Below are 25,186 nucleotides of genomic sequence, written 5' to 3'. Positions count from 1 at the left end.
TCCCTGCACAATTTAAAAACAACGGACCAACCTCTCTCTCTCTCTCTCTCTCTCTCTCTCTCTCTCTCTCTCTCTCTCTCTCTCTCTCTCTCTCTCTCTCTCTTAGGCAACACACCCACGGAAAAGTGAATCTATAAAACGGAAGGCAAATACGCCAAGACACATTTATGGCCAAAAAACCTCGGTGGTAACGACAGGCGGCCTTCCGATGATAAGGGGTGATAAGGGCACCGGGGAGGAAGAGAGAAGAGGGTAGAAGGAGAGGCAGTCGAGAGGACAGCGTTGGGAGAGACACTCGCCCCACACCATTCTCCCCGTGACACCTGCCGGCCTAACCTCATTACCACCTGGAAATTCGAACGCACCTGGCTACACCTGAAGATGAATTTAGTTACCGTGGCATTACTCGTGCTTGCAGGTAAGAAAAGGGAGAGTGCGAGGTGAAGAGATGGATGGAGACAGAGTGAGAGAGCCGGCTTGTGTGAGACGGAGGGAGGGATGGAGGGAGGGGAGGAAGAGATGGAGGGGGGAGGATTATAAGCTGTTATCTTATAGCCATAGCAACAGGTGTGTTAATAGCTAATAAGTTGGTTAATTTGACCTGTTTCTCACCTGTCTTTGTTTTCCTTCTATTCCGTCTACCTTGTATTTGTTGTGTGCATAAGAGTAGTTACGATAAATGATTCTCTCTCTCTCTCTCTCTCTCTCTCTCTCTCTCTCTCTCTCTCTCTCTCTCTCTCTCTCTCTCTCTCTCTCTCTCTCTCTCTCTCTCTTATCCAGTGATACCCTACTTCCTCCTTTTTTATCTCTATCACCCCACGCCTTCCTCTTTCCGTTGGTGTGTGTGTGTGTGTGTGTGTGTGTGTGTGTGTGTGTGTGTGTGTGTGTGTGTGTGTGTGTGTGTGTGTGTGTGTGTGTGTGTGTGTGTGTGTGTGTGTGTGTGTGTGAGAAAAGCGATCACATGTCCCCTCATTATCATTATCATTATTATTATCATTTTTATTTATTATTACCATTATCACTATATTTGCTAATTTTTATTAGTATAATTATTATGTATTCACAATGAAAAGTATTGTATGCGTTATTGATCACTGAACAGAAATTACTTTCTTACTCATGCATGAATTATGTTACGCATGTGTACCTAAATGATGGGTTTATATTTATAGGTTAGGAATCTATCTATCTATCTATCTATCTCTCTCTCTCTCTCTCTCTCTCTCTCTCTCTCTCTCTCTCTCTCTCTCTCTCTCTCTCTCTCTCTCTCTCTCTCTCTCTCTCTCTCTCTTTTTTTAATCAAGGGTATAGTACGAAGAGGAAGTGGGTTAGTGGTGAGGTACAGGTGGGGAATAGGAAAGACAGTAGGAGTGTACAGTTGTATGGTGTAGGTTCGTTAGTTGTTCTGGTGTAGTTATTGTTTATCGGGCACCTTATTTGTATACCCCCGGCGTGCTGGGGGTGTGTGTGTTTGTATTGTGTGTGTGTAGAGAGCTAAGCTAAGCTATGGCGTCACTTGTGTGAAGTGGTGTGTGGGCGGTTGTTCTCGTAGTGACTTCAAGCTGCGCGGAAACCAGGGGTGGACCAAGTTCGTGCTGCCGTCAAGCTCCTTGACGTGGGTGTAGTTCACGTCGTCTTGCTGGTCTAGTTTCTCCCATATCTTTCCGGCGGCCTCCCGTAGCCTTGTGCTGACTAGTTGTACTCCGAGTCTGCGGTGTTGTGCTGCTGTGTTTTCCGTGTATGGGTATTTCTGTCCGGTGGCAAATCTCAGCGCTTTGTTCTGCAGCCTCTGAAGCTGTAACATCTTGGTGTGGGAAGCCATGTGTGTCGGGGTGGGTGAGTAGTCTAGTATAGGAAGTATCTTAGTCTTTACCAGATACAGTTTGAGCCGCTCTGTGAAGTGCCAGAATCTGTTTAGTGATGTGAGGGCTGTTTTAACTTTCATGGTTTTGTCGTTGACATGTTTAACGATCAGGCCGGTGGATGTCACTGTGTGGCCTAATATCTGGCATTGTTTTTGGTGGGAGATGGTGTTGCCCTGTATTTGTATGTTGTTTAATTTTTTCCTGCCGAGTGCGACCACAGCGAACTTGTCTATGTTTTCTTTTGATCTTCCATTCTTTTTTCAAATGTGTTGAGTCTGTTCGCCTCCCGCACGACCAGGGCGTCATGGTGGTCTAGGGTACCGTTGGAGGTCACTATTTGTGTCGCGTCGTCAGCATAATATATATCCATACAGCTTCTATTATCAGACCGGGGCATGTCAGAGGTGTAGGTGATGAAGGGCGTTGGTGATAACACGCTGCCCTGTGGCACGCCGCTGTGCAGGGGAACGGGGAGGATATTGCTGACTTAACTCGAATGGAAGCTGAGCGCTGATCAAGGAAGCTACATAACAGTTTTCCGTTAGCTCTGGCAGTCCGAGTTGAAGTATTTTGTATTGCAGGCCCTGTAGCCAGACTTTATCAAACGCTTTGCTGATGTCGCGTTGGATCTCTCTCTCTCTCTCTCTCTCTCTCTCTCTCTCTCTCTCTCTCTCTCTCTCTCTCTCTCTCTCTCTCTCTCTCACACACACACACACACACACACACACACACACACACACACACAAATATATATATATATATATATATATATATATATATATATATATATATATATATATATATATATATATATATATTATAATGAAATATGGCTTCTACGTCTACGTCTGCTCACGCGATTTTAATAGCAAAGAGTCCATATAAGAGCTGCGGGTCAATGGATAAGAGCACGCATATATTGTAGAAAAAAGGAGAAAAATATTGAAATATATAAGGCAATATAAATAAACTCTCTCTCTCTCTCTCTCTCTCTCTCTCTCTCTCTCTCTCTCTCTCTCTCTCTCAACGATAACCAATAGGAAATCACCGATATGCATCGCCCTTTGTGGTTGGTTCGCTTCTTAGAGCTCGTTCACTTGCCCTGAATGACATAACCCAAGCAGGAGGAGGCGACGGGCCGTCGTAAGACAAAGGCCCGTTACCCCTATTAAGGGGGTAAATACCTAGAAGAAGAAAGAAGGAGGAGGAGGAACACAAAGAAACACAAAGGAAGAACAAACAACAGCAGACCTGCTGGTCCTTATGAGGCTGTTTGTGACAAGCTACACTAACTATCTAATCAAATGTGGAAGATGAAGGACAGCAAAGGCGAAGGCTCCTCCCCACCCCCCCATCCCTCCAGCCAAAGCTGGCAGGAAAGGAAAAAGAACCATGAAGCATGGAAAAACTGCATGGAAATTATGTAGGAAAGAGGAAAGAACTACCATTACTGCTACCACTAACCGGGAGATAAAAGCGGACAAGGACACCAGTATTCGAAAGAACTTAACGTTATTACGACAATGAGTAATATCTCAGTTGCTGGTTGGATTCAAAATAATTGTCTAATCTATTCTTGAAAGCCGTAACTGTTGTACTATCAACGGCATCACAGGGTAGAGAGTTCCAAACATTAACAACTCGATTGAAGTAGAAGTGTTTGGCTTCGTGCGACGAGAATCTTTTACCACTTTTCTTCAAATTGTGATTTCTTCTTGTTCTATTTGATCGATCAATTGTAAAGTAATCTTCCGCATTAATATCACTGAATCCTTTAAACATTTTAAACACTTCTATTAGATCGCCTCGCATTCTTCGTTTTGATAGGCTGAATAAATTTACTTCTTTAAGCCTTTGTTCATATGATAGATTTCTCAACCTAGGAATCATCTTTGTTACTCTTCGTTGAACCCGTTCCAACTTTTCTATGTCTTTTCTGTAATAGGGAGACCAAAACTGTACACAGTACTCTAGACGGGGTCGAACCAACGAATTATACAGTTTTAATATTACTTTTTCCGATTTATTATTAAAGACTCGTCCGATGAAGCCAATCAATTTGTTTGCAGTTTTAACTACCTCTGAACAATGCTGACCGGGCTTTAAATCGCTTGATATAGTGATTCCAAGATCCTTTTCTTTACTTACTGCAGAAAGTTGTTGGCCATTCATTACGTACCGAACGCGATTGTTATTTTTTCCGATGTGCAACACTTTACATTTGTCAACGTTAAATTTCATTTGCCATTGATTGGCCCAACGTGCAAGTCAATCTAGATCTGATTGTAAAGCTTCTTCGTCGAGTGTCGCAGTTACTTTACTAGCAATTTTTGTGTCATCAGCAAATTTTGATACTTTGCAAGTGAGCCCATCATCGATATCATTAACATAAATTAAGAAGAGCATGGGGCCAAGCACTGATCCTTGAGGTACGCCGCTTCTGACGTCGAGCCAGTTAGATGTAACACCGTTTAGAACTACTCTCTGTTTCCGCTCAGAGAGCCAGTCCACAAGCCAATCGTGAATGTTACCCGAGATACCGTGCGCCAATAGTTTGCTGAGCAATCGTTGGTGGGGGACCTTATCAAATGCCTTTTGAAAATCCAGATATATGATATCTACTGATCTGTTTTCATCGAACACCTCAAAAATATAATTAAAAAATCAAATAAGTTAGTTAAACACGAACGTTTAATACGGAAGCCATGTTTCGAATTATTTATTATATTATTTTCTTCGAAGAATTTCACCATATTGTCGCGAATGATAGTCTCCATTAACTTACAAACAATCGATGTCAGGCTAATTGGTCGATAGTTTCCTGCATGAGACTTGTTCCCCTTTTTGAAAATTGGTGTGACATTTGCAAGTTTCCAATCCGACGGAACTTTTCTCGCTGTTAAAGATTTATTGAATATGATGGAGAGCGGTTCACAAATTTGATGTTTGATTTCTTTTAAGACCCTAGGTGTAATTTTGTCTGGACCAGGAGCTTTGCTTACTTTAATCTTTTCCATTGTGCGTAAAATGTCACTTTCTACGATGAGCACGCCACTTAACATCTTTTCGGTCCTTCTAACCTCCGGCTGTTGAGGTGATCAACAATCTTCGTCGGTAAATACGGATGCGAAAAAGTTATTTAGGATTGTAGCCATTTCATTTTCATCGTTCGTGTGGTTACCATTATCATTAGCAAGCGGTCCGATACCACAAGTGAGTGACTTTTTATTATTTACATAGCTAAAATATTCTTTAGGATTAGATTTACTCGTTTCCGCTATATATTCTTCAAGATTTTTCTTGCTTCGTTTTATTAATTTCTTGGTTTCGCGGCGAATTCTGTCCAACTCTAGTTTGTCAGCCTCACTCTGAATTGATATGTATCTACTGTATACGCGTTTTTTAAGAGATAGGCTATTTTGAATTTCGTTATTCCACCATTTGGGTTTCTTCTTAAAAGCTGAACGTCTGTTTCGATAGGGTACGCATATGCTTATGGCATTGTTCAATATTGTGAGGGCCCCCCAAGATTTATCAATATCTGTTTCCGCCAAGATTTCAGTCCAGTCAGAATTACTTAGAATTGATCGGAGTCTTGCAAAATTCGCTCTCTGATAATCAGGCACCTTTTCTTTACTAGGAGTTACTTTACTTTCTTTCATATTGATGCTGAATGTGATTGTTCGGTGATCGCTAGAACTAAAAATTGGACCAACATTTACTTCGTTAACTAGATCAGCTGTCGTTGAAGAGATCAGGTCAAGTATATTATTTTCCCGAGTCGGTTCTTGAACGTGTTGATGTAAATCACTTTCTGGTAAATTTGTGTACAGGTCGAGCCCTGTATGACAGTTCAACGGTTCACCCCATCTTTTCACTGGCAAGTTAAAGTCCCCAAAAATTACTGCCTCGCAACTGCTACTTGTTTCTAATAATAATTCACTTAATGCATGGTCGATATCAAGAGTCTGCCTTGGCGGCCTGTAGATAGTTTACTATTACTATTACTATTTTACGAGATCTATTTTTAATTTCAATGAAGACCGTGTCTACATTGGTTATAATATCTGTTTTCACAGATACTGGATGGAGAGAGTTGTGGATATAAAAGATAACGCCTCCACCCTGTCTGTTCTCTCTTTCATGACTAAAGATGGTATAACCCGGTAATCTATATTCCGCAATGAAATCTCTATTTGAAGTGTCTATCCAAGATTCTGTGACTCCGATGATGTGATAATGATTTGTAGCTGCGAGGACTTCTAGGTCTTCAAATTTGTTACATAGGATACGAGCGTTTACATAGCAAGCTTTAATGTGATTCGAGTCGGGGGTTTCGCGGGTTGAATGCTCCCTTACGGTGGAGCTGCTGGTGTTCTCGCCTCCGCGTTTTTTGGCTTTCGAAGAGCCACTTGGTCACAGAGCAGCCTCCCGAAACGGGCTGCTCCAACAGGGTTTAAGTGGATGCCATCAGCAAGGAACAAGTCTGAATCGTAGTAAAAACTGTTCCACAAGTTAGCGAACTGGACGTTTTCTTGTGATCAAAGGGACTGAAGTCTGTTGTTCGTGCTGAAGGCCTTACTGTAAAAGCTAGATTCGGCACCGACCCTCGGGAGGATTCCTGAGATTATGATGTTACTGGCATCCGTTTTACGTTTCTACTGCTTGATCATGCGGCGGTATTTCTCAAGCAGTTTCTCAGAACGGGTTGTCTTTACGTCATTTGTCCCCGCGTGAATGACAAAGAGGGTGTTTCGGTCGGCATTTCTCGTGACGTCATCGCACGCTGCGGTGATGTCGTCCAGTCTGGCACCTGGATAGCAGTAACGTTTTCTGCGGCCGTTTGATGAACGACCACAGAACTCAACCAGCTGGCCACACACCATGGAGTCCCCAACTAGGCGAGTCTCAAACTCATCCTCCATGGTGTCTGCCAGCACCTGGAACCTATTGAAGGTAGTGGGGGTCAGTAAATCCTTGTTTGCCTGCTTCGGTTAGGCTCCATTCCTTACAGGTTGGAACCCGACATCCTGTGCAGCAGGAAGAGAAGCGTTAAGTGGGGCAGTCTAGAAGTTGTCCTGTGAGGCAGGCTGGGAGTTAGCCTGTAAAGCAGGCTGGGGGTTAGCCTGTGAGGCAGGCTGGGGGTCAGCCTGTGAGGTAGACTGGCGGTTTTCCTGTGAGGCAGGCTGGGGGTTAGCCTGTGAGGCAGGCTGGGGGTTAGCCTGTAAGGCAGACTGGGGGTTAGCCTGTGAGGCTGGCTGGGGGTTAGCCTGTGAGGCAGGCTGGGAGTCAACCTGTGAGGCAGGTAACACGTCCTCCCGTGAAGCAGGAGATTCGTCTGGAGAGGACACAGTCTCGGTGGAGGGCCTCTCCACCATCGATGGTGGAGTCACTGCCACAATGCTTGCAACAAATTCCTGAAGGGCTTCGAATTTCTTTTCAAGATCATTATGTTTGACTTTCCATTCAGTCACAGCCTTCTGAAGTTGTAATCTTTGAACGCAGAGGCGGCAAGTTCTATTCAGCTGGAAGTATTGAGCTGCAAATCGTCCGGGACAGACGTCACACTTACGGAGGTTTGAAGGCATTTTTAGAAATTTAAGCGAGTTAACAGTTTGGGCAAATATTAAAAGCGCTTTCGAAATAACTTAAAGTGTGACCATAAATTGAATTGGATAAAAATTGTGCATGGAAATTATATACTGCTGTGTTAGATGCCGCCACACTGGGAGTTCGCTCCCACAGGGTCTTGAAATCGCCTCAAAGACCAATCGCTTGTCCTGAGCCTCGGTCACGAGAGACTTTCACAACCCGACGCTTTTCAGCTATTGTCCTCGAAGTTTTGTCCCATAGAACGGGGCCGGCGTAGTCACACAGAGCAGAGCTGGTAAGGGAGGAGAGGAACCAGCAATTTGTTCCCACTTTCCGAAACGTCAAACCCAACTTTGCGACCCTTTCGAGGCCTGGCCAGTGGCATCTGTCACCAGGTGTTCTCCACCAACTCTAGAAAGTATCAGACGCCCTTCCTGAGAGATCAAAAAGCTGAAATATTCCTTGAGTATAAGAAAAACCCTCAGAAACTCCATCTAGAAGCCGGGAGGTACAACCTCAAATGGCCCACGGAAGACATCTCTTTCAGGAGAAAACAAGAACCAGCTGTTATGCAGAATATGCAGAATAGGGATGGGAGTACCGTCGATATAGGGGAGGGACGGGGAGCTCACACCGACAACTGGTTCCCAGGGAGGCTTTTTAGTGTAGAGGTCGTCACACTCCTCTACAACGCAGGCCTAAATAATTAGGCACGGTCCAGCTGACTAGGACCCAGAAACTCCTGCCATTGTCTCATAAAGAGATCCTCTGCCTGGAGTCCAATCCACCACTGCTGCTGCCCAGAGGCTTCACCGTGACCCTGGTACGGGAGACAGATCAGGGGAGGAGGAGGAGGAGGAGGAGGAGGAGGAGGAGGAGGATAAAAATTAAGAAAGACAACATTAGCATTGATTTCATTTCAAATTCTATGAATCCATCTACTTTCCTTCCTTACATACTTTTCCCGACCCTTATCACCCTTACCATCCCCTCATTCTCCTCCTCATAAGCACCTGAGTACCCTTCAAACACGTTATTAGACCAAACATCATCCGTTTTCCTTTAAACCTTCTTTACACCGATTCCTTAACACAACGAGCGTCTTCACACACACACACACACACACACACACACACACACACACACACACACACACCGCACGCACCTTCCCCCCCCTCTCGGCTCCACCACACTGCACTCCCCCCCCCCCTCTACCTCCCCCACCCCAACCTTTCCACACATATCAGACCCCAAATCCCTATTAGCGAAGTTAAAATGTATCTATAATTTGTACATTTTCAGCCTGACGGCTGCCGTAACTAAATAAACCGTTATTATTATTATTATTATTATTATTATTATTATTATTATTACACACACACACACACACACACACACACACACACACACACACACGAACACGAACACACACACACACACACACACACACACACACACACACACACACACACACATAATCAATGACTGGGGCATACACCGGGGGCGCGTCGCCTCACCCACCCTACGACGAAAAAGGAGTGAGGCAACAAAGAAGTGGGTAAAGTAGTGAAGGTATCAGCAGGTGAGTGAATAAACGAGTTACTCCGCCACTCACACCTTCCCTTTTCACCTCGCTACAGGCACCGTCAGCGGAGATTTCTTCGCTGAGGTGGACCTCAAGCAACACATGGAGACGTTCTTCAAGGACCGCTACCCCATAGAGGACAACCGGCCCACGAGGGAGGCCGCGAGGGAATACATCAAGAACAAGTTCTCATATTATGGCCTCGAGGTGCACGAGCAGAAGTTCAACACCACCATCAACACGGACCCGAAAGGATTTGGTTCTAACACTGTGACGGTGAGTGATGGTTGGGGGTGGGGGAGAGAGGGGGGAGGAGAGGGGTCAGGGTGAGGTGTGTGTGTGTGTGTGTGTGTGTGTGTGTGTGTGTGTGTGTGTGTGTGTGTGTGTGTTATGCTTAAGAATGAGGAGGGATTGTAGGGCAAGAGAGAAATAGAGGAAAAGGAGGAGGAGGAGGAGGAGGAGGAGGAGGAGGAGGAGGAGGGGGAGGAGGAGGGGGAGGAGGAGAATAATAAAGATATCAACAGGATGAAAAATAGAAGGAAAACTAGATATGCAGATATGTTTAAACACACCCTTACCCACACACACACACACACACACACACACACACACACACACACACACACACACACACACAAATGATAGAAAGGATGGATAAATGAAGATAGAGAAACAGTATTATGAGATCTAAACTCGGGCCCAGTAGACTACAAATTGGTAAATACAAATAGGTAAACACACACACACACACACACACACACACACACACACACACACACACACACACACACACACAAAGTAACACCAAATAAACCCAAACACATAAATGTTTACAAGGTAACACCATGCCCACTGATACCCCCCCCCCCCCCATGGCCATCAGGTGGAGGGCACAAACATAATCGGCATCAAGAAAGCCATCACGCAACAAGCCGATGCAGTGGTGGTGGTGGGCGCCGACTACGACAGCAACGGCCTCTCTGACCCTCTCTTCTACAACGGCGCGGGGGTGGCAGCGCTGCTCGAGGTGGCCCACGTCTACAGCTTCAACACCGACTGGTCTGGACGCTTCGCCGATAACTTCACTACCATCTTCGTGGCCTTCGATATCAACACCAAGCACTACAAGGTGAGGGAGGAAGGAAGGAAAAAGAGCCCGAAACGTTAGATAATACGAGTCTTAGGCACATATTCTTAAACGTATGGGGCTCCCATTACGACGATTTCCTAAGGCCGCAGAGAAAACTAACCGGGTTTTCATGATTGACTTTCCCCGTTGAAGGTGCAGAAGTCGTGTAAAAGTATCACTTATAGGGTAACTAATCAGTACATGAAAATCCTAGAAACTTCTGCGTTTAATAAAACGAGTCTAAGCACATCTGTCTTCACCTGCAGGGATCATCGGGGCGTCCGGGCGGCTACTACTTCGTCAACAAGTGGCTGTGGAACTACATCGATCACAACGTCCACTACTTCGGAGGCGCCGTCATCCTCGACTCAATTATGAACGTACAATATGAACCCAACACCCAAACCCTGACCCAAAATTTCCATAACGTGAGTGATATATATATATATATATATATATATATATATATATATATATATATATATATATATATATATATATATATATATATATATAGATAGATAGATAGATAGATAGATAGATAGATAGATAGATAGATAGATAGATAGATAGATAGATAGATAGAAAGATATATAGATAGATAGATGGATAGATATTGACAGATAAAAACACTTTTTTCATTTTACATACGTTTTTTTTTATGCTTTGGCCTATGGCGCCGATAGGCTGTCTTGATGGGGCCTGGAGGTCGGCTCCCAGTCTGCTGTGGCGCAATCAGTGTTTATAGTGGCGCCATCTTACTTGGCTCATGCTGTTCTCCGGAGCTCACCTTTGGTCCTCTTTGGCAGAGAATCTACGTAGTGTCCGGGTTGATTGGTAGTCTTAGGGCACTCGACGATGGCACTCGATGCCGGGTTATCATAACAAACTGGACGCGAACCTGCGTCCTCCTGAACGCCGTGCCCGCACGCTGTCCGCTCAGCCACCGAGAGAGATATGAAATGAAAGAGGAAGAAAGGAACTGACAAGAAAATAGATAAATACATAGATAGAAAGATAAGCGGAAAGGATGGGAAAAAGAAAACAGATGAATAGAGAAAAGTAAGGAATAAAAGCAAAATTAAAGAGAGAGAGAGAGAGAGAGAGAGAGAGAGAGAGAGAGAGAGAGAGAGAGAGAGAGAGAGAGAGAGAGAGAGAGAGAGAGAGAGAGAGAGAGAGAGAGAGAGAGAGAGAGACCCCCCACAATGTTTCTTTACCTTTGCCACACGACAGAATTGTCTACATCTGCCGAACTCCTAACGTAGTACTCTAGTGTCTATCCGTCTGTCTATCTATCCATTTATCTATCTTTGTACTTCGCTACCTCCCTACCTTCCTCCCTCCCTACTTACCTATTACCAACCTTTGTCCCTCCTCACATTTCACTGGTCAGATGTCTTTCATATACATCTTCCCGTTCATTCCAAGTAAACGTCAAGTTTGCTAATATGTTTCTAAATGTTAAACAGCCTTACCATCTTCCTCCCCCACACACAGCTGTTCCCTGACACGTACCAGAGAGTAATAGAGAGCGGTGGCAAAGGCGACTTCCTGGCTATGGTGTCTTTGAAGGGGTCTGAGGACTCCACCAAGCTGAGCGACCAATTCTCGGGAGCCTACTACAAGGTGAGTGTGTGTGAGTGTGAGTGTGAGTGTGAGTGAGTGTGTGTGTGTGTGTGTGTGTGTGTGTGTGTGCAACGTAATTTTGATGGCTTTCATTTTTTAAGGTGTTTTTGGTAGTAAAATCATTGCAGCATGCATGACTCTCTCTGCACTTTCCTTTATCTACTTCCCTACCTACCTATCAACCAACCTTACTATCTACCTACAAATCTCTCTTAACTGCCCAACTACCTAACGATCTACCTCTTCCCACACCCTTCCCTCAGGACCGTCGAGGGCAGCGTTACAGGCTGGAGAACATGGTGATGATTAACGGCGGCTCATTAGATCCGATGATTGAGCTTATCGTCGAGTGTGACAACATTCACTTCTGGGCCTTCAAGGATGACAGGAACAACTCCATCGCCCTGCCAGCTCTCCTCCTTACAGACACCGGTGAGTTTATTAGTTACCTTTCAAGAGAAGAGTCTCAAGACACGTCTCCACTCGAAAAGGACCTCTCTTCTGGCCTGTTTCCTTATGTAGGAGCAACGTCTTAGCGGGCTTTGTTATTGCTATTTTTGTTTACAGCCCTTGAGCGGCCCCCTTACCCCCAAAACAAACAAATACAAAAATAAATCAATAAATGAATAAACTGTAGCGCCTCCGTGGTCTAGTGGTCAACGTGCTTGGCTACAACTCCGAGGACCAGGGTTCGAATTCAGGCCCGGGCAGTCGGCGTGCAGCCAACCCAGCTGTTCATCCTCCATTTTAGGCTGATCGATAAATGGGTACCTTGGGAAAACTCGAGAAGGTAAACTGTGGTAATCCCGGATTTCACATTGGCCCGTCTTCCGGGTAATTGGTTGTTAACTACAACAGGCTCAAATGGCCAACGGATCGGAGATGAGCACCGCAGCCACACGCAGCTATAGTGCATGCACCCACCGTTGCCCTACCTACCTTGACTCAAAATCTTGACTGAGAACTTCATAGTCGGTATTCTTAGACACTTCCTTCTCTTACATCAATCACATTTAAAGGCCAAAAAAAGAGGTTGGACGCGTCCCCATGAGTGTTTGTTTACGTTCATAGTGCAGAAGCTTTGTCAAAATACCACCAGGATCATAAAACTACCCATGGAAATGCCCACAAATCCTCACGCCCATGCCCACCTTTTCCCCTATTTCCCCTGACTCACCACACCAATGCCCATGCCCTCACCTTCCGCCCCTTATTCCCCACGGCCACGTCCATCTCCTCACCTACCTACCCTTCGCCCCCACCTCACCTGCCCCCTCTTTAGCTTTCACCACACCCCATCTTCCGTAACCCCCCTTCTACGTTCACCTCCTTACCTACCTCCCCTCACTTACCCCTCCTTACCTACCTCCACCTCACTTGACCCCTCTTTTTCCTTTCACCACACCCCATCTGCTTCCCTAACCCTCAACACCCACCTCCACCTCCTCATCTACCTCCCCTTACCCCCCCCCCAGCCACCTTCCGCAGCAACCCCAAAGAAGGCTGCTCCACCTGCCGGCCTGTGGATCTACTGACGGAGGAGAGGCTGGAGTTCGTCAACGCCACCGTCCGGGCCACCACTCGCTTCCTCCTCGATCGCCAGGCTACCCTGTTGCCGCCTAAAGGTACGACACGGTTGATTGAGCTACCTGGTAATACCCGTCTACCTGTCTATCCATCCGTCTCTCTGTCTGACGGGAGAAGTTTTACTGATTTATTTAATGTGACTCATCTTTTTTAGTGATTTAAGGAGTAAGTGACTGATTAACACACACACACACACACACACACACACACACACACACACACACACACACACACACACACACACACACACACACACACACACACACACACACACACCACCAACAACAACAACAACATCACCACCAATAACAACAAAAACAACAGAAAGGACAACAAAACAACACAGCGATAATCTATTCAGTTTCAAAAAGGAAAACCTCGAAATAACACGAAACAAAACAAAAAAAAAAAAAAAAAAAAAAAATGCTTATGCTGATGCTAATGATAAAAATAACAATACATAATAATAATAATAATAATAATAATAATAATAATAATAATAATAATAATAATAATGATAATAATAATAACAATCTCCATCTATCTACCCACAGAGTCCAACGCTGTGTCGAGTCTCCCATCAATCCTTATGACTGCTCTAATGATGTGTCTAGTCCGCCTCTACATGTAATGCGAGGGAGGAAAGGAAGGAAGGAAGGAAGGAAGGAAGGAAGGAAGGAAGGAAGGAAGGAATTAATTCCTTCGTCTCCACATAATTCACACAACAGCCTTGGAATCCTTATATACCCAAGCAAAAGAGATTAGCGACCATACCATCCTTTTTCAGCATCTGAACCTCTTGTAACTCTCTTAGATCCCTTTCTTGATCATGGAAAGCGATATTAAGAGTGACTTTGTAAATCATGAATGTGTAAATACCAATACAAAAACCTGAGTGACAAATTAACAAGTGTATTAAAAACCAAAGGCATGGTAATTATATTGGATTTCTTTATATGATTTCCAGTCCTGATCGTCTTTTATTTTCGGAATTGTAAGTTTAAGAATTTTCTCATCCTTTATTTAGAGTTAAAACGCCTATGTTCTTAATTACACAGAAAAATGAAGTTGAAGTTTGATTCTTTTAAGTTTGACATCAGTTTTAAGTTTATTTTTAGCTCTAAGGAAGGTGTGTGTGTGTGTGTGTGTGTGTGTGTGTGTGTGTGTGTGTGTGTGTGTGTGTTGTGGTGATGGTGGTAAGGGTCATTGTTATATTTTTTTCTCTCCACACAGTCAACTCGATACCTATCTTCCTCCTCTTCCATCTCCTCCTTTCCTATTACCTCCCTGGCTTCTCCTCCGTCTCTCCCAGCACACCTTACAGTTATCCTCCTTTGATTTACCTTCGTCTTCGTAAAGTCTGGGTTAGGCTGGGTGCAAAGAGTGGGTTCCATCACGCGGGAAAAGATTCATTCTATTGAGTTGACGGAGTGTTCCATTTCTGAAAGATTAATAACATGAGGTTCTGTTGTCTATGTTATCAGTAATGTTTTCAGGTCATAGTTGCTGTCTAGTCGCCGTCTCGATCCTTGTTCCACCTGACTGACTAGGTAATAAATATGTGTAAGTCAACCTTTGCTTTTTTTATTGGTCACTACGATTTCTTTTTCCCTCATATATAAAATATAACTTCACATATAACAGTGACCTTTGAGCTCCATTTACAAGGGACCAATGACTGACTGACTAGATGATTGAATGACTGACTGATTGACTGATTGGCTAATTCATTGGCTTGGCTAACTGATTCGCCGACTGACTAAATGACTGGCTAACTGACTGCCTGATAAACTAAGTGAGTTACTAAATAATTGCCTGATTAACTGACTGAGTGGCTAGGTGACTGAATGGCTGACAATTACATATTCTTATGAGTTAATTTTCGAAGTGCATTTTGGGCACTGGAATCACTCATGTCCATACACGATAAAAAGTGTAATTGGTCATAATCAAGTGTGTTTTGTCCTCGTGAATCGTAGATGTAAGGAAATACAATACTACTGATGAGAGTAATGGAAGTAGGAATAACACAAACGTCTACGTGTTTACCTTGTCATAAATCACTTACAAAACACTAGTAAAATAAAGGAAATGTGGTTTGTTAGAAAATATGATGCGCTTGATAAAAAAACAACTTATTCATGCCCCCCCCCCCCTTCTCTCTCTCTCTCTCTCTCTCTCACACACACACACACACACACACAGATGATTGGCTAGGCAGCTTACTACTGATAAATGATTAGACATGGATTCTGAGTGTGTGTGTGTGTGTGTGTGTGTGTGTGTGTGTGTGTGGAGGGGGGGGGGGTAACCCCCGAGAAGGTAATCATCAGGACTCAACAGAGAAAGCAAACCACACACACATAATAAAAGAAAACTCAAGCCTATTTATTGATGCCTTAACCAGCCAAATGAGAGAGAGAGAGAGAGAGAGAGAGAGAGAGAGAGAGAGAGAGAGAGAGAGAGAGAGAGAGAGAGAGAGAGAGAGAGAGAGAGAGAGAGAGAGAGAGAGAGAGAGAGAGAGAGAGAGAGAGAGAGAGAGAGAGAGAGAGAGAGAGAGAGAGAGAGAGAGAGAATTACATAGAATTACATAGAAAATCAGACCACACAGACCCCATGGTCCAGACTAGGTGGTCTGTCCTTAAACCTAAGTGAATCTACACTAATCAGATGGCTCCAAAACGTTGCTTTTCTACTCTAGCTAATATTAAGTTCAAGGAAGTGACGGTCGAGCTTGTTTTTAAGGGAGTCAGTCGTGTTACACTGGACCACTGACGGTGGGAGCTTATTCCATTCTCGCACTACAACGTTGGTGAAGAAAAATTTGGTGCAGTCTGAACTTACTTGTCTAGATTTGAGTTTTATGCCATTGTTCCTCGTTCGCAAAGTGTCATCGATCATAAACAATTTTGTTCTGTCTACATTCGTGAAGCCATTAAGTATTTTAAAACATTCGATCAGTTTCCCTCGGAGGCGACGTTTCTCAAGAGAGAACATGTTAAGGGTGGAAAGCCTTTCTTCGTAGGATTTGTTGCGCAAGGAAGGGATCATTTTTGTTGCCCGACGCTGAACACCTTCTAATTTAGCAATGTCCTTTGCATGGTGAGGAGACCAAAACTGTACCGCATATTCCAAGTGGGGTCTGACTAAACTATTGTAGAGCGGACGTATTACATCTTTATTCTTGAATAAAAAGTTTATTTTAATGAAGCCCAACATTCTGTTCGCTTTATTTGCTGCATCGATGCATTGATGTGAGAATTTGAGGTTGAGCGATTTTGACCCCCCGGTCCTTAACGCATTGAACGATTGTGAATTTAACGCCGCGCATTTCGTATTCGAACTTATTTCTTGTTCCAACTTGAAGGACCTGGCACTTGTCTACGTTAAAGGGCATGTCCCATCCATCCGACCAAGGTGAAATTTTGTGCAAATCCTCTTGGAGGCTTTCCTGTCTTCGTCAGTGAGAAGTTGAGAACCGAGCTACCAACCTTTGTGTCGTCTGCAAATTTACTAATGCGATTATTGAGTCCAACATCCACATCGTTGATGTAAATAATGAAGAGCACTGGGCCAAGAACCGAGCCCTGAGAGAGAGAGAGAGAGAGAGAGAGAGAGAGAGAGAGAGAGAGAGAGAGAGAGAGAGAGAGAGAGAGAGAGAGAGAGAGAGAGAGAGAGAGAGAGAGAGAGAGAGAGAGAGAGAGAGAGAGAGAGAGAGAGAGAGAGAGAGAGAGAGAGAGAGAGAGAGAGAGAGAGAGAGAGAGAGAGAGAGAGAGAGAGAGAGAGAGAGAGAGAGAGAGAGAGAGAGAGAGAGAGAGAGAGAGAGAGAGAGAGAGAGAGAGAGAGAGAGAGAGAGAGAGAGAGAGAGAGAGAGAGAGAGAGAGAGAGAGAGAGAGAGAGAGAGAGAGAGAGAGACACTCAGAAAAAGATAGACACATCGACCGAAACAGAGTCACAGACACGCATACAGAGGAAACCCCAATGAAAGAGAAACACGAAGAAAGACAGACAAGACAGATAGGAAAATAAACACACAGACAGAAAAGGGCTGACACATCTCTTAACTCACCCACAAGAAACAAATAAACGAAAAAACAAACAATCAACAACTAAATGCCTTATCAATGTAAAACACCCATATAATACTAAGAGTCAGGGTGTGGCAGGTTAGCGAAGCTTACCAGGCCAATCGAGGTGTATAAGATCCTTTTAACACCTTCACTTTCCTACGTCATTACCTGTCTGATTCATAGTGTGTGACGATCGGTCTTTTATTATTTCAAAACAACATATTTCTCTCTCTCTCTCTCTCTTTCAGGCAACACGCCCACGGCTTAGTAAACATTAAAAACAGAGGGAAAATACGCTGACACATTTATGGCCACAAAACTCAGTGGTGACGACAGGCGGCATACTAGCGATAAGGGGTCATAAAGGCGCCGCAGAGGAAGCGAGAAGAGGGAAGAAGGAGAGGCAGTCGAGAGGAGAACGTTGAGAGAGACACTCACTCCACACCTGGAAATTCGCCCGCACCTGACCACACCGGAAGATGAAGTTAATTATCGTGGCACTGCTCGTGCTTGCAGGTAAGAAAAGGGAAAGTGAGAGGTGGAAAGATGGATGGAGACAGAGTGAGAGAGCCGGCTTGTGCGACTGAAAGGGGGACACTGTAATAAAGGAAAGGCATACGAAGGGTATAGAAACGGCATTTTTCGTGTCTCAAATAGTGTACCCTATGGGGGTATAAAAGAACTCTGATGTACCTGTGACAGCATACCCTTGCCATGGGTATAACATATTCTTCCAATACCCTTGCCCAAGGGTCTAGTTAAGGCAAAGGATACACCGCGAAAAGGTATTCTAGATGATTATATGTCATCATCACCACTACAACGACCACCACCACCACCACCACCACCATGACCTTTCCTGACCCTTTTCAGCCTTACAACACCCTTATTCTCCTCCTCATAAGCACCTTAGTACCTTTCACACACCATTATTAGACCTAACATCATCCATTTTCCTTTAAACCTTCTTTACTCCAATTCTTTAACACAACGATCATCTTCACACACACACACACACACACACACACACACACACACACACACACACACACACACACACACACACACACACACACACACACACACACATAATCAATCACTGGGGGCATACACCGGGGGCGCGTCGCCTCACCCACCCTACGACGAAAAAGGAGTGAGGCAACAAAGAAGTGGGTAAAGAAGTAAAGGTATCAGCAAGTGAGTGAATAAACGAGTTACTCCGCCACTCACACCTTCCCTTTTCACCTCGCTACAGGCACCGTCAGCGGAGATTTCTTCGCTGAGGTGGACCTCAAGCAACACATGGAGACGTTCTTCAAGGACCGCTACCCCATAGAGGACAACCGGCCCACGAGGGAGGCCGCGAGGGAATACATCAAGAACAAGTTCTCATATTATGGCCTCGAGGTGCACGAGCAGAAGTTCAACACCACCATCAACACGGACCCGAGAGGATTTGGTTCTAACACTGTGACGGTGAGTGATGGTTGGGGGGTGTTGGGGGGAGGGGGGAGGAGAGGGGGTCAGGGGTGAGGGTAGGGTATGTGCATGTGTGTGTGTGTGTGTGTGTGTGTGTGTGTGTGTGTGTGTGTGTGTGTGTGTGTGTGTGTGTGTGTGTGTGTGTGTATTAAGATGTAAGGAAGAATTGAAAAGTGAGAGGGAAATAGAGGAAAAGAAATAAAAGGAGGAGGAGGAGGAGGAGGAGGAGGACACTAAAACAAAATACAAAAGGAAGGATTAAAAAGAGAAGGAAAAGAATAAAGATACAGAGATACGTTTAAACACCCCCCACACCCACCCACCCACCCAACCACACTCACAAAGTAACACCCCATCCACAAAAACCACCCCCACAACTCCCGTCCACAACTAACTCCCCGCCCTATGGTCAGGTGGAGGGCACAAACATAATCGGCATCAAGAAAGCCATCACGCAACAAGCCGATGCAGTGGTGGTGGTGGGCGCCGACTACGACAGCAACGGCCTCTCTGACCCTCTCTTCTACAACGGCGCGGGGGTGGCAGCGCTGCTCGAGGTGGCCCACGTCTACAGCTTCAACACCGACTGGTCTGGACGCTTCGCCGATAACTTCACTACCATCTTCGTGGCCTTCGATATCAACACCAAGCACTACAAGGTGAGGGAGGAAGGAAGTAAAAAGAGCCCGAAACGTTAGATAATACGAGTCTTAGGCACATATTCTTAAACGCATCGGGTTCTCATAACGACCATTTTCCAAGGTCACAGAGATTAACCGGGTTTTCATCGGTGATTTTTCCCGTTCAAGGTGCAGAAGTCGTGTAAAACTATCACATGGGTCACTAAACAGTCCATAGGAAGCCCAGCAACTTTTACATTTGACAATACGAGTCTTAGCACACCTGTCTTCACCTGCAGGGATCATCGGGGCATCCGGGCGGCTACCACTTCGTCAAAACGTGGCTGTGGGACTACATCGGCAAAACCCCCAGCTTCTTCGGAGGCGCCGTCATCCTCGACTCAATCATGAACGTACAATATGAAAACAAAACCCAAACCCTGACCACAGGTTTCAATAATGTGAGTGATAGAGATGTGATAGAGAGAGAGAGAGAGAGAGAGAGAGAGAGAGAGAGAGAGAGAGAGAGAGAGAGAGAGAGAGAGAGAGAGAGAGAGAGAGAGAGAGAGAGAGAGAGAGAGAGAGAGAGAGAGAGACCCTCGCAATGTCTCTTTACCATTGGCACACCTGAGAATAATTGTCTACACCTGTCCTTACGTAGTACTCTAGTGTCTATCCGTCTGTCTATCTGTCAATCCGTCTATATATCTATCCATTAATCTTTGTACTTCCCTACCTCCCTACCTTCCTCCCTCCTTACTTAACTATCTACCAACCGATTATACCAGGGAAACGTCAACTTTACTAATATGATTCAAAATGTTAAACAGCCTTATCATCTTCCTCACCCCCGCCCCCCACACACAGCTGTTTCCTGGGACGTACAAGAGGGTGTTAGACAGCGGTGCCAAAGGTAACTTCCTGGCCATGGTGTCTTCCAGCGGGGCCGAATCCAAGCTGAAGGACCAGTTCTCGGGAAACTACAACAAGGTGAGTGTGAATGCGTGTGTCTGTGTGTGTGTGGGGGGGGTGGGGGGAGGATTGCGTGTGTGTGTGTGTGTGTGTGTGTGTGTTTAGGCGCTGACTATAGCGCCGGAAGGCTGTCTTGAGGGGCCTATTGGACGGCACCAGCCCATTACTGACGCAGGCGAATCTTAGTTATAGTTACCGCCGTGATATATGACTTTGCTTGCCCCATGCTGCACCCTGATGCTCCATTTGAACGAAGTCGCTGCAGTTAGGGTTGATTGAAGATCCGAGCATCACGTGGGTAATCTTCTGCCACTCGGCGATGACTTGAAAAATCAGCGAATTTTGGTGGGACTCGAACCTATATAAGTCACTATCAGACTATGCGCGCTACGCCTGCTGGACGACCACTCGGCCACCGTGTGTGTGTGTGTGTGTGTGTGTGTGTGTGTGTGTGTGTGTGTAACTTAATCTTTATTTTTTTTTTGGGGGTCGTAACATAACTGAAACATGCATGACTCTCTCTCTCTCTGTGTGTGTGTGTGTGTGTGTGTGTGTGTGCTTTCCTATATCTACCTACCTACCTTCCTCCATTCCTATACATACCCACCTACCTACCTACCTACCAACCAACCTACCCATCTACCTACCAAACTCTAATCAACTACCTAACGACTACCTTTTCCCCCACCCTTCCCGCAGGACCGTCAGAGGCAGCGCTACAGGCTGGAGGACATGGTGATGATTAACGGCGGCACAATGGATCCGATCATTGAGCTTATCGTCGAGTCTGACAGCGTTCACTTCTGGACCTTCACGGATGACATGGGCGAGCCCATCCACCTACCCGCCATCCTCCTTACAGACACCGGTGAGTTTGTTAGTTATCTACCTACCTATCTACCTTGACATAAATCTGAACTGGAAGCCTGATATCTCCTTTCTCACTAAATCAGTTTCCTAAAGGTTAAACGTTCTGTATTGTCCTTATCCCCCACACTCACGCCCTCACCCTCACTTATCTCCCCACACCCACCTCTTCACCCATCTCTCCCTTATCCCCTTCCACGCCCATGTCCACCTACCTCCCCTTCGACCCCCAAACACAACACACCCAAACACACTTGTCCATTCTTTTCCTTTCACCACATCTGCTTTCCTAACCCCCTCCCCTAACGCCCCACACCCACGTCCACCTCCTCACCTCCCTTCTCTTCCCCCCACGCAGCCAGCTTCCGCAGCAACCCCAAAGACGGCTGCTCCACCTGCCGGCCAGTGGATCTACTGACTGAGGAGAGGCTGGAGTTCGTGAACGCCACCGTCCGGGCCACCACTCGCTTCCTCCTCGATCGCCAGGCCACCCTGTTGCCGCCCAAGGGTACGACACGCTTAATTGAGCTACCTGGTGATGCCCGTCTACCTGTTTATCCATCCGTCTCTCTGTCTGACGGGATAGACTCTTTTACGTTTTTTTTTTTTTTTGTAAGGTCTCATTTGTTTTAGGGATTCAAGGACTAAGTGACTGATTAACACACACACACACACACACACACACACACACACACACACACACACACACACACACACACCGCTCCGTAGCACGATCGGTTTGAGCGCTGCGCTGCCAAGCTTCAAAGCCTGACTGGGCGGCGGTTCGAGCTCGCTCATTCCGGATTCTTTCCGTTGACTAGGAGTGGTTACTATCCCCCCCTTGAGCAAGGGGAATGGGGTGTGTGGTGTGTGAGGTTCTGGCAGTACCCAGAGATCGACTATAAGGAGCAACTTGCTCATGTCGGGAGGGTACCTGCTGGCGATTACGAGTCAAAACTCGTGACAGGCCGTGGTGAATTACACACACACACACACACACACACACACACACACACACACACACACACACACACACCTTCGTATCTGTCCCTGTAGCCTTACCAGGTCTAATCTAAGTCCCCGCATGATCAGTCTTACGGAGGGATTTACAGGGAGCTTGGCGGTAATGTGATAAGGTAATGGATGGGGAGTCACTTTCAACACCTCACTCACCCACTTATTCACTCTCTCACTCACTCACTTACTCATATAAGTTCATTCACTCTCCCTCACTAATTCCCTTAATCAGTTACAAACACACACACACACACACGCACACCTACACACACTGTACGCAATCCTTCTGAAATGAAGTCAATCACCACCAACAACAATAACACCACCATAATAACAACAACAACAATCTACTCATTTTCAAAAAGGAAAACTTCAAGACGATGAGAATAACGAGAAACAAAATCCAAACACAAAATACTACAACTACTACTACTACTACTACTACTACTACTACTACTACTAATAATAATAATAATAATAATAATAATAATAATAATAATAATAATAATAATAATAATAACAACAATAATAATAAACTCTATCTATCAATCCACAGAGTCCAACGCTGTGTCCAGTCTCCCATCAATCCTTATGACTGCTCTAATGATGTGTCTTGTCCGCCTCAACAAGTAATGCGAGGGAAGAAGGGAGCACAGAAAGGAAGGAGGGAAAGACGGAAGTGAAGGAAGGAAAAAAGTGAAGGAAAAAAGGAAGTGAAGAAAGGAAGAAAGTGAAGAATATGAAGGAAGGAAGGAAGAGTAAATGGGGAGAGAAGACTCAATGAGCTGACGAATGAAAGCAGTGAAGCGATGAGAGAAGATGGGATGAAAAAAGGAATGGAAAGGAGGAAAAAATGGAATGGAGGAAAGGACCCAAAACTTCTCCTGGGATGAAAATTAAAACAAGGATGAAAAAAGGGATGGAAAGGAGGGTAAGATAGAATCGAGGAAGGACTCAAAACTTCTCTTGGGATGAAAATGAAAACAACGATGAAAAAAGGGATGGAAAGGAGGGTAAGATAGAATGGAGGAAGGACCCAAAACTTCTCTTGGGATGAAAATTAAAACAAGGATGAAAAAAGGGATGGAAAGGAGGGTAAGATAGAATGGAGGAAGGACTCAAAACTTCTCTTATCTTTCCACCTCTCTTTCCGCCCTTTCTTTCATAGCTCATAACTTCTTCCCTCCTGTCCCTCCCTCACTATCAAACCTCATATCTTTCCTCTTTCCTCCACTCCCTCCATCCCCTTACAGCTCTTACCATCCGACAGAGAATAAACCACCTCTCCTTCTCCTCCTTTCCTTTGTCTCAACTTGATCCACACGGTAGCCTTGGAATCTTTAAAATCCCAAGCACAGGGGATTAGCAACCACTGCAACCTCTCCTTATTATCTGAACCTCCTGTAACACTCTTATATCCCTTGCTTGATCATGGAAAGGCATACTAAGAGCGACTTTGTAAATTATTAATGTGTAAACGCCAATACAAAACCTTGAGTAACGAAATAACGTCTTTATAAAAACAAAACAAAATAATATTGGATTTCTTTTCTATGTAATTTCCACTTTTGATCCTCTTTTTTTCGGGGTTCGTAGTTGTAAGAATTTTTCCATCTCTTATATGGACTTCAAACCCTCATACTCTTAATTGTAGAGCAAGCTGAAGTTATAAATTGATTCTTTACGTTTTTTTTTTTTTTAACTCTAAGAGGAGACAGTGTGTGTGCACAAAAAGTAAACATTGTGTGTGTGTGTGTGTGTGTGTGTGTGTGTGTGTGTGTGTGTGTGTGTGTGTGTTGTGGTGTTGGTCGTAAGGGTAAGACATATGCATTGTTTTTTTCTTACCAAACACTATTAACTCAATACCTCGCCTCCTCCTCCTTCTCCTCCTCCTCCACCTCCTCCTCCACCTCCTCTTCCTTTCCCATCCCTTTCCTTTCCCTGGTTTCTCCTCCGCCTCCCCCACCAAACCTTACAGTTATCTTCCGTTGATTTCCCTTCGTCCCCACAAAGATTGGGTTAGGTTGGGGGCAAAGATTGGGTACCATCACGTGGGAAAACAGTGATGGCTTATAGGGAGTGCGGAGTGTTCCATTCTCTGTAAGGTTAATAATTTGAGCTTCTGTTGTCTATATTATCAGTAATGTTTTCAAGTCATAGTTGCCATCTAGTCGCCGTCTCGATCCTTGTTCTACCTGACTAACTTGGTAATGAATATGTGTAAGTCGCCCTTTGATTTTTGTTGATCACTCTACGTTTTCTTTCCCCCTCAGTGTAATCATTAGTTGAATTCCATCTTACAAGAGACCAATGAATGACTGATTGGATGACTGACTGATGAATTTACTGATTGATTAACTGACTGATTAACATATTGATTAGCTAACTGGCTGATTTGCTGACTGACTAAATGACTAGCTGACTCGCTAACTGCCTAACTAACTGACTGACAAACTAACTGAATGACTGGTCGTCTGACTGATTGATTGCCTGATTGACTGACTACAGGACCGACTGGCCGACTAACTGACCGTTTAAGCAAATAGACGATGTAAGAAGAAAACATGGTAATGGTAAACGTATCAGTGAGACATAGATGGACACGTAAGGCTTAAATAACGAGGGGGGGGGGGGGGGGGACGTGGTAAGGAAGAAGAAGAAGAGGAAAAAAGAAGAGGATGAAGAAAAAGGAGATGAAGAAAATCAACAAAAACAGTAATAACAAGATATCAGAAGAACAAGATGAACAAGGACAAGAAAAACAAGAACAAGAGATT

General features: G+C 44.9%; 2 protein-coding genes across 10 annotated transcripts in view; one reads left to right on the top strand and one right to left on the bottom strand.

Moving 5' to 3' along the window:
* Window positions 1-25,186, bottom strand: part of LOC126993924 (LIM domain only protein 3-like) — an 89,239-nt gene that overhangs the window by 54,362 nt on the left and 9,691 nt on the right. The window lies entirely within an intron of this gene.
* On the top strand, window positions 163-23,605 carry LOC126993907 (uncharacterized). 4 transcript variants are annotated; one of them, XM_050853082.1, is made up of 8 exons: window positions 163-418; window positions 18,710-18,930; window positions 19,347-19,592; window positions 19,853-20,014; window positions 20,421-20,543; window positions 21,225-21,393; window positions 21,751-21,900; window positions 22,966-23,605. In XM_050853082.1, the coding sequence occupies exons 1-8, from the start codon at window positions 382-384 to the stop codon at window positions 23,040-23,042; spliced, it is 1,185 nt and encodes a 394-aa protein (XP_050709039.1). In that variant the 5' UTR covers window positions 163-381; the 3' UTR covers window positions 23,043-23,605. The 4 variants fall into 4 exon arrangements, with proteins under 4 accessions (XP_050709039.1, XP_050709037.1, XP_050709032.1 ...); XM_050853080.1 differs by lacking the exons at window positions 18,710-18,930; window positions 19,347-19,592; window positions 19,853-20,014; ... (1 more) ...; window positions 21,225-21,393; window positions 21,751-21,900 and adding exons at window positions 9,098-9,318; window positions 9,926-10,171; window positions 10,438-10,599; ... (1 more) ...; window positions 12,061-12,229; window positions 13,273-13,422 and having other exon boundaries at window positions 188-418; window positions 22,966-23,548; XM_050853075.1 differs by lacking the exons at window positions 18,710-18,930; window positions 19,347-19,592; window positions 19,853-20,014; ... (2 more) ...; window positions 21,751-21,900; window positions 22,966-23,605 and adding exons at window positions 9,098-9,318; window positions 9,926-10,171; window positions 10,438-10,599; ... (2 more) ...; window positions 13,273-13,422; window positions 13,939-14,956 and having other exon boundaries at window positions 189-418.

Source organism: Eriocheir sinensis, chromosome 7, assembly GCF_024679095.1.
Source record: "Eriocheir sinensis breed Jianghai 21 chromosome 7, ASM2467909v1, whole genome shotgun sequence".
Lineage (NCBI taxonomy): Eukaryota > Metazoa > Arthropoda > Malacostraca > Decapoda > Varunidae > Eriocheir > Eriocheir sinensis.
This window is presented reverse-complemented; position numbering and strand designations above follow the sequence as displayed.